Raw genomic sequence first — 10,037 nt, 5'->3', positions numbered from 1 at the left:
CCTCGGCCAGCTGCCGCCGGGCCGGGAGGCGGATCTCCTCGGCCTAGGTAGACCCGTGGCCCCGCCCCACTCTGGCCCCGCCCCCGCAGCGTCTGGCCCACCCAACGGGCGCCGCGTTGCTATGGAAACGGCCCCGCGTTGCCATGGAAACGGCCCCCGCGTTGCTATGGAAACGGCCCTGGCTCCGTGCAGCCAAGACAGAGATGGCGGCTGGGGAGCTGGGGCCTTTGGGCGGCTATTACTTCAGATTCCTGCCTCAGAAAACCTTCCAGTCTCTGAGCACCCCGGAGACCACCAGCCGGCTCCGCCAGTGGTGAGAGGCCGAGGGGCAGGAAGAGAAGAGCACCTCGGTCTTCGCGCCTGCGGAGACGCGGGTCGGGCGGCGAGGCGGCCCCTTCCTGAGTGAAACCGGGAGGCAGCAGTAACAGGGGCGAGGGGCGGACTCCGTGGGTGGGACGGGCTGAATGTGCTCCCCCAGAGGATGCTACCCCAAGTTGACTGTCTTTCTCTTCTCTGCCCCAGGTCCATGCTGGGTAGAATCAAGGCGCAGGCGTTCGGGTTTGACCAGACGTTTCAGGTTTATCGGAAGGATGATTTCGTTATGGTTGGTATGGGGGTTGGAGAGTTCCTTGGACCACTGCTGATTTTACATTTTTTCCCACTTCGGCATAAATTCTTGTGAAGACGCCATTACTTAGTGACGTCGTTTTCTTGGAGTTTGAGAATAATAAAAAGGTTCAAATGATCAGTTTTAAGAGGTGATACATTTCGTATCACCATAAATTAGCCCATCTTCAGTATCCTGCCATATAGAACTTTTCCATTTTGAAAAGTCAGCCTCTCGCTAGAAAATTGGTCTCTCTTTTAATAGGTACACCTCATTTTTAAATATTATCCAGCTTTATCACCAGCTTTATTTACTAGAGTTAGCTTCAAATTACTTTTGGTTGTTTCTCGAATCAAGTCTACCCTGTGAGTACAGGCTGTATTAGCAGTTCCAATGAAGAATTCCAGAAAAAGTCTTAAGCAGTGGCGGAGTTATTGGAATAAGTCTTTAGCTGGTAGAGGTAACTGCTTTGAAAGGGAAAAACTCATTTGAAGGTGCAAATTCTGGTGTGTTTGTTAAATTTCATTCACGTTATTTAAAATCCTGAAGTTTTTTAATCCTCAATTAAATGGAAAATACTGTTAGGGTTTGTGATATTATCTTTGCCATTCATGCCCTTCAGGCATTGACTGTAGCATAGTTGGCAGAGTTTATTTACTCATTCACAAACACTTCCCAGAGCTACCATGTGCTAGGAGTTCTGTCAAGTGGTGGGGTTGCTAGAAGAAACAAGACAGACAGGAGCCTGGCTTTCAAGAATCTTACAGACCCGTGGCAAGGCTGCCAACAAATAAAAAACTCAGATCATCTCATACAGAATGATAGTGCAGTGAAGAAAATATTAGCCTAGTTAAGAAACCAAAATATTTACTGTGAGGGAAATTAGTTTCCCAGGGCTGCTGTAGCAAAGTACCACAAACTGGGTGGCTTAAAACAACAGAAATGTATTGTCTTACAGTTTTGGAGGCTAGAAGTCCAAAATCAGGGTGTCAGCAGGGTTATGCTCTCTCTGAAATCTATAGGGACAAATCCTTCCTTACCTCTTCCTAGCTTCTCATGGTTGCCAGCAGTCCTTGGCACTCCTTGGCTTGCAGCTGCAGAACTTGAATCTCTACCTCTGTCAAAGTCACGTAGCTCTCTCTCATCATGTGTCCATGACTGTGTCTCTTCTCTTTTTATAACAACACCAGTCATATCGAATTAAGAGCCCAGCCTACTCCAGTATAACCTCGTTTTAACTAATTATATCTGCAACAACCCTGTTTCCAACTAAGGTCACTTTCTGAGGTTCCAAGAAGGACATGAATTTTAAAGAACTGTATTCATACAATCATTATTTTTACTCATGTAACTAATTTGGAGGAAATAAAGCACTGTGGCTAAGAGCATGGCCCAGAAGGAGATTTACCTTGAAGCTAATGAATCTTCAGGGCCCCTCACTAGCTAAAGCTCCTCACTTAGAGAATCCTCTTCCAAGGAACTCGGAGATACTCCAGCAGTATGTTCACATGTTTTTGGAGTTTTTCAAAAGTAGTTGTTTTGTATTCTTAGAGTCCCTAAAATCGTTTATGCTTAGAGCCCTACAAAACCTGGATCCCCCCGCTCATTTGGCCTCAAGTTAGCTGTTTCTGTTCAAATTCCAACTCTTGCCACTTACTGGCTCTATGACATTGGGCAAGTTACTTAACCTTCTTCAGCCTCTGTTTACTTTTCTGCAAAATGGTCACAGTGCTTGTCTTTTTGAAAATGAAAATAATGCTGAATATCTGATGGGATTATTATGAAGATTAAATGAATTATATAAAATATTTAGCAAAATGCCTGGGTCATAATAAGTGCTGTTATTGTTATTAACATTTGTATACTACTTTACAAAGTGTTTTCCCAAAGCAGTAGTGACTCCTGTGTGCCACATTCAGCTTTCAGAACTTTTTATACATTTATCACTAATCTTTACAACAATCTGGTAAATTTGGTGTTTTGACCCCCGTTTTACAGCTGAGGAAACTGAAGCTCAGAATGGTTAAATAATTTGTGCAAGCTTGCCCAGCAAATGGCAAAACCCAGGCCTTTGACTCCAACTTCCATGTCATTTCTACTACAAAAACTATAACTGAACGAAGGGTACTGCTTAAACTAGGATTCCAGATTATGAATTTTCCCTTTCAATTTAAAAACAAATTATGTTCCAAAAGTTTATTTGTGAGGTAGTAAGTGGATGGAAGGAAGGAAGGAAATATTCATCCAGCAAATATTTCTTTAGTTCCTAAGTCTGTACAGATGAACAATACACAGAAGGAAACAGACCAAAAATTGCATTTCAGAATGAGAAGTGATATAAAACATAACATGCACAAGGTACTGTAGTGGCACAAAAGAGGAAGTGGTCATTTTTGACTGAGGTGGTTAAAGGAGGGTTTCCAAAAGAGGGCACTTGAGCTAGGGCCTGAAAGATGAGTAGCAGTTTGTCAGGTAGACAAAGTGGGATTATTTTAGACAGATGGGTGGGATGATATTGTATAAGACTTTATGTGCCATACAAAGGAGTTTAGACTTTATCTAGCTGGTGAGGAGTTGCTGAAAGGTTTTCAGCAAGACCGTAAAATTTAAAGTACTGAGATCACCTGGAAGAAGTATGGAAAGTAGATTGTTAGAACTGAGTCTAGAAGCAGTGAGAACAAATTGGAAACTGTTATCCTCCAGACAGTATATGGTGATACCCTGAATTAAGAGAGGGGCACCTGGGGCTTCCCTGGTGGCGCAGTGGTTGAGAGTCCGCCTGCCGATGCAGGGGACACGGGTTCGTGCCCCGGTCCTGGAAGATCCCACATGCCGCGGAGCGGCTAGGCCCGTGAGTCATGGCCGCTGAGCCTGCGCGTCCGGAGCCTATGCTCCACAGCAGTGAGAGGCCCGCGTACAGCAAAAAAAAAAAAAAAAAGACAGGGGCACCGGGATGGTCTGGAGAGACGTTTATGAAAAACGTAGTACTCAGGGATTGATAAGATAATTGAGAGTTAGGCAAAGGGCAACGTGTAGGATGACCAAGTTTTTGATTTGGTTGATTAGAGTGGCAGATTTAAATACACAGAAAGTGGAAAAGAATATATAATGAAAATGAGTTCAGTTTCAGGCATGCTAAATTTGAGGTGCATACAAGTGGCAGTATCCTAGATAGTTCAATATATTATCTCACTTTGAGTCTCAAGAGAGAGCTCTGGGCTTAGTATATAGTGTTGGCATCCTCACCATGGACTAGGGATAATGACAGGAATCTTCCATATGTCCTGCAAGGGAGCTCCTTAATTTAAAGAGTTTTCTGAAGATCCGCACAACACATTATATCTCATGACCAGACTCTGCTTACATCTCAGGACCACATACCACAGAGACTGCTAGGAACTGCAAATGTTTAGCTGAGCACATTGCTGTTCCAAATAAAATTGGGATTCCTTAAGGAAGAAGGAGAGATTTGATATTGGATCAGAAATCAGCAGTCTGCCAGATAGATGATAAAGTCAAACATCTACTTATATTTCATATGTGTGACATATAATAAACATACATTTAAACTGTGTTATATAAAATATTTAGAAATATGTTTCTACTCTCACATTTTATGAAACAAGTTTATGCAAATCTTCGCATGCATTTGACCTCAGTATCTTTGTTATCACTGGAACTAGTTTGTGAATCAAATATTTTTCCAAAGGATATCAGCTTTCCTAAAGCTATCTGAGATTCAGAGAATCCCGTCTAATGTCTCACTGGAAATTCTATAACCCAAAATACCATTTGTACACATTAGGGCAGGGTTTTTTGTTTTCTTTAAAAAAATTCATTCTTTGGGTATATAATTGTGATTTCAATAACAACAACTGTTGCTTTGAGGGGCCTTTATGAAGACTTATTTCCATTGGCTCCAGGCCAATTCACTGCAGGCCACTTAACCTACTTCCTTTCATTATGACATTTAAAATGTAATTGTAAGTGGATACCCCCCAGGGATAATTACTAAATCTGAATTAAATTCCCCCTTTTGCTGATTCTTCAGAAGACCTCTAAAAAGCATTCAAAGCGAGTATTAATTGGGGTTAATTCCAGCATATGTGTATCTTTTCAAGATGTGTATTATATAAATTAAAATAATTGCACAAACACTCTTTATTTGACTTTTTAAAGTTATAAGGCAACTTCCCTTTTTTCTGAAGAATAATTTTGGGGAAGACTTTTGTAATTGGGCATATATGATACCTGTAAATTGTTTACCTTTAAGCTCCACCATTAGAATGTAAACAACATGAGAACAGAGACTTTGTCTTGCTTGGCATAATGTAGACATTCACAAATACTTGTTGAATGTACTAATTTTCACCCACATACCTGGTCCTCTCCACTTTTGCCTCTCATTAAACGACATTCATTCTGCCTTATTATTCATGCAAAAATTCTAAGAGTCATCTTTGATTCCTCCTTCTCCCTTTGTCCCTTCTTCTAAATATTCATTGAATCCATCCACTTCTCTCCCTCCCACTTGCTATCATTTTGACATGATAGCATTCTCATGTGAACATCAGACCTTTCTGGATTACAGTAGTACCATCCCTCCTAATCAGTCTCTTTACAGCCCCTCGATTCATCTCCACACTGCAGTAGGAATGAGCTTTTAAAAATATGACTCTAATCACATCTTTCCTCTGGAAAGATCTCTTCAGGGTCTTCCCTGAAGAGATGATCTCTTCAGGGTCTTCCAACTGCCCTTAAGCTCAAAATACTGATCAATCTAGATCAATATTAGATTAAGATAAAAATTTTTGACTTGACCTACAAGGTCCTATTTAACTCCCCAACCTCATCAGACCATCGGCCCATCAACTCTGGTCACACTGAACCTCATTACTTTTCTTCAATGGGAAGTCCCCTCTGTTCTCCCCTTACAGACTTCACATTTTCTCCATATTGAAAAATAGTCCTGCCAGTGTCATTTTGGAACCAGCTCAGGACAGCCTAACTGCTACATTTTCAGGAAGCTTTGCTGGTTGTTAAGCTTTTGGCAACCTGAAATCCACCCTGGAAATCAGCAAGTGCTACAAATCAGGGCTTTTGGCAGGGAGGAAGGGGTATCAGTTGTTAAGAATTTACCAGTATACCTTTTGCCCAGCTGACTCCTACTCACCTTTTAGATCTAAACCTAAATGTTCTTTCTGCATTAACCTTTCTTCCCAAAACCATTAGAGTAGATCTGCCTATTACGTACCTGCATTACAGCACCCTGCATTTCTTCATAACACTCATGGCGTGTTACTTAATATCTTCCCTTTTAGTCTGTAAACTCTATGAGAGCAGGAACTGCGTCCATTTGATTTTTGGAATTGTGATGTCAAGTGTACTTTCAATTGAGTGATGGCAGCAGGAGCCAGATACAGAAGAATAACTGGTAGAGAAGTGAAACAAGATAGACTCCTCTTTCAAGAAGCTATTTAGGTAAAGAGAGTGATAGCTTAAAGGGACTGTCAGAATAAGATAAATATTTACTGCAACAATCTAAACAACAAAGAACAAAGAGTCAACAATCTTTCTGTATCAAATCCAACCCTCTCAACCCCTCTCTTCCCACAAGCCTACACAACCACCACTTCTTAGGTGACTTGTTAATGTTTGGTATATATTCTTCCATACTTTTGTTTATGTTCATATAAATAGAGGTTTTATTCTGTTTTGTTTTTTCAAACATATTACTTTTAAACTACTCTTTTTACTCAAAATACAGCTTTCCTTCAAATTCAGTACAGTAAATGTTTATTGAGTAACTGCTAAATGCCAGACCCTGGGGATATAGCAGTGAATAAGAAAAAAAGCATATGGAGCTTACATTCTATTCTAATACTTTCTTTTCAGTAACTGCATACCATCTAGTATAGATATACTGTGTTCAACCACTTTTATTTTATTATTATTCAGCCATTTTATTCAATCATTCTACTGATGGGCACCGAAGTTTCCAGGTTTTGACACCGCAAACAATGCTATTAAAAAAATTCCTTGCACATAAATCTTATCTATTGGTGGTTTCATTTTTATATGACACATACCTAAAAGTGGAATTTCTTGGCTCATAAGCTATACATGTTTTTAAAGTTCAAGATAGTATCCAATACTTCCCCAAAGGTGGTAAAAATTCACACTTCCACCAGCAGTATGTAAGATTGTGTATCTTCCGGTACTCTGAGCAAAAGTCTTTTTATTTTTTTTATCTTTTTGGCCGCACTGTGCAGCATGTGGGAACTTAGTTCCCCAACCAGGGATCAAACCCGTGTCCCCTGCAGTGGAAGCAAGGAGTCTTGACCACCAGGGAAGTCTGTTACTAGTCTTTTAAAATCTTGCTAATATAATGAGTAAAACTGATATCTTCTGGTTTTTATTTTCATTTCTCTCACTGCTCTTGAAGTTGAGCATCTTTTCATAAGTTTATTGGCTATTTGTAATTTTTACATGACTTTTTGTATCCTTTGGCTATGTTTAAATCAGGCTGTCAGTTTTTCTTATAAATGTTGGGCTTTTTTTAAGCCATTGATGTCATCCTCCCCCACCATTTTTTTTAAATTAATTTATTTATTTTTGGCTGCGTTGGGTCTGCGTTGCTGCGCGGGCTTTCTCTAGTTGTGGCAAGTGGGGGCTACTCTTTGTTGTGGTGTGCTGGCTTGTCATTGTGGTGGTTTCTCTTGTTGCAGAGCACAGGCTCTAGGCACGCGGGCTTCAGTAGTTGTGGCACGTGGGCTCAGTAGTTGTGGCTCACAGGCTCTAGAGTGCAGGCTCAGTAGTTGTGGCTCACGGGCTGAGTTGCTTCACGGCATGTGGAATCTTCCCGGACCAGGGCTCGAACCCGTGTCCCCTGCATTGGCAGGCGGATTTTTAACCACTGCGCCACCAGGGAAGCCCCCTCCCCCACCTTTTAAATCATATTTGTTGCAAATATTTCCTCCCAGTCTATTGTTTTTTTTTTCTTTACTTCTCATCATGGACATCATTATGTTTTCTGACTGCCCAACACTTCTTGAACATACATGTGATTTGGAGTGATTTCCACCTTTCATTTTTTAGGAAGTCCGAAGTGGAATCCAAAACACTTGCCTGTTTTTAGATATAATTGACATGATATTATATTAGCTTCAGGTGTACAACATAATGATTTGACATTAGTATGTACTGCGAAATGATCACCACAGTAAGTCTAGTTATGATCTGTCACCATACAGAGTTACAAAATTCTTGTGATGAGAACTTTTAAATTTTATTCTCTTAGCAACTTTCAAATATGCAATACAGTATTATTAATTATAGTCACCATGCTGTCCATTACATACCTATAACTTATTTATTTTGTAACTGGAAGTTTGTGCTTCTTCAACCCCTTCACCCATTTCATTCACCTCCCAGCCCTTCTCTCTGGCAACAACCAGTGTGTTTTCTGTATCTATTTGTTTGGTTTGGTTTGTTCTGTTTTTTTAGATTGCATATATAAGTGAAACGATGGACTATTTGTCTTTCTCTGTCTGACATTTCATTTAACATAATACCCTCAAGGTCCATCTATGTTGTTGCAAATGGCAAGATTTCATTCTTTTTTATGACTGAGTAGTATTCCAGTGTGTATGTGTGTGTGTACACCACAACTTCTTTATCCATTCATTCATCTATGGACATTTAGGTCATTTAGGTTTTTTCCATATCTTGGGTATTGTAAATAATGCTGCAATGAAATAGGGATGCATATAGCTTTTTTAATGTGTACCATTTTTAAAGTCTTTATTGAATTTGTTACCGTATTGCTTCTGTTTTATGTTTTAGTTTTTTGGCCCTGAGGTGTGTGGTATCTTAGTTCCCTGACCAGGGATCGAGCCCACCCCCTGCATTGGAAGGTGAAGTCTTAACCACTAGACTGCCAGGGAAGTCCCTATAGCTTTTTGAATTAGAGTCTTTGTATTCTTTGGATAAATACTCAGAAGTGGAGTGCTGGATAATATGTTAGTTCTATTTTTTGAGGAACCTCCATACTGTTTTCCATAGTAGCTGCACAAATTCACATTCCCACCAACAGTGCACGAGGGTTCCCTTTTCTTCACATCCTTGCCAACACTTGTTATTTCTTATCTTTTTGTTGATAGCTATTCCAACAGGTGTGAAGTGATACTTCATTGTGGTTTTGATTTGCATTTCCCTGATGATTAGTGTGGAGCATCTTTTCATGTGCCTGTTCACCATCTGTTTGTCTTCTTTGGAAAAATGTCTATTCAGATTCTCTGCCCATTTTTTAAAAGATTTTTAGGGGTTTTGTTGTTGCTGTTGTTACTGAGCTGTATGAGTTCCTTATGTACTTTGGATATTAACCCCTTATCAGATATATGATTTGCAAATATTTTCCCTGTTCAGTAGGTTGCCTTTTCATTTTGTTGATGGTTTCCTTTACTGTGTAATACTTGCCTCTTTTGCACTCAGAACACAAACCTGGGATCTAGTGCTACCAACCAGATTTATCAGTGCAAAACCAGTTTTTGAAAAGTGAGCAACTTAAGGAAAGAGGTACACACAGAATCCTGAATTTTTATGGCAAAGGTGGTGGCAAAGGCATCCAGCTTTCAGTTAGGGTAGTCCTGGCACAGCAGTAGCCTTGGTGAGGAAAGGATCATGGTAGCTCTTTTTAGTGCTTGATGGGACTATAGCAAGGATGACTGTTTCCTCATCAGGGCAGTTCTACATATGATTTTGTGTTATTCTGAGGGCCCAGCACTTAGCCTGATTCTCTACATCTCCTGATGATTATGTAGACTGCCTAAGATACTTTTAATAAGTTTCTCTTCAGATCTTTTCAGCCAGAGTCAACTGCTGGTGCCTGGAAATAAAACTCTTGGCTACTTTTCTTTCTTTTGCCATACAGAAAGTTTTCATTTTTTAATAAGTGAAATTTATCACTTTTCTATGTACCCCTTGGATAGAATTAAATTGACAATTAGATTTAGATTTCATTGGGGAGAGTGGAAGCAGTGATTACTTACTTAAGTGGTGCTGGGAAAACTGGACAGCTACATGTAAAAGAATGAAATTAGAATACTCCCTAACACCATACACAAAAATAAACTCAAAATGGATTACAGACCTGATGTAAGACCGGACACTATAAAACTCTTAGAGGAAAACGTAGGAAGAACACACTTTGACATAAATCACAGCAAGATCTTTTTTGATCCACCTCCTATAGTAATGGAAATAAAAACAAAAATAAACAAATGGGACCTAATGAAACTTAAAAGCTTTTGCACAGTAAAGGAAACCATAAACAAGACGAAAAGACAACCCTCAGAATGGGAGAAAATATTTGTAAATGAATCAACAGACAAAGGATTAATCTCCAAAATATATAAACAGGTCATGCAGC

At 39.9% G+C, this 10,037-nt stretch overlaps 1 protein-coding gene across 2 annotated transcripts in view; it reads left to right on the top strand.

Annotated features, from left to right (window-relative positions):
• Window positions 1–201: 201 nt before the first annotated feature.
• CFAP300 (cilia and flagella associated protein 300) overlaps window positions 202–10,037 on the top strand; it is a 27,524-nt gene continuing 17,688 nt past the window's right edge. The window contains exons 1-2 of one of the 2 annotated variants that reach the window (XM_007117542.2): window positions 202–313; window positions 523–604. In XM_007117542.2, coding sequence (XP_007117604.1) covers window positions 204–313; window positions 523–604 — 192 coding nt within the window. In that variant the 5' untranslated portion in view covers window positions 202–203. The remainder of the gene's footprint in view (window positions 314–522; window positions 605–10,037) is intronic. The other variant, XM_028501338.1, reaches the window with a different exon arrangement.

The sequence above is a fragment of the Physeter macrocephalus genome, chromosome 16 (genome assembly GCF_002837175.3).
Source record: "Physeter macrocephalus isolate SW-GA chromosome 16, ASM283717v5, whole genome shotgun sequence".
Taxonomy (NCBI): domain Eukaryota; kingdom Metazoa; phylum Chordata; class Mammalia; order Artiodactyla; family Physeteridae; genus Physeter; species Physeter macrocephalus.
This window is presented reverse-complemented; position numbering and strand designations above follow the sequence as displayed.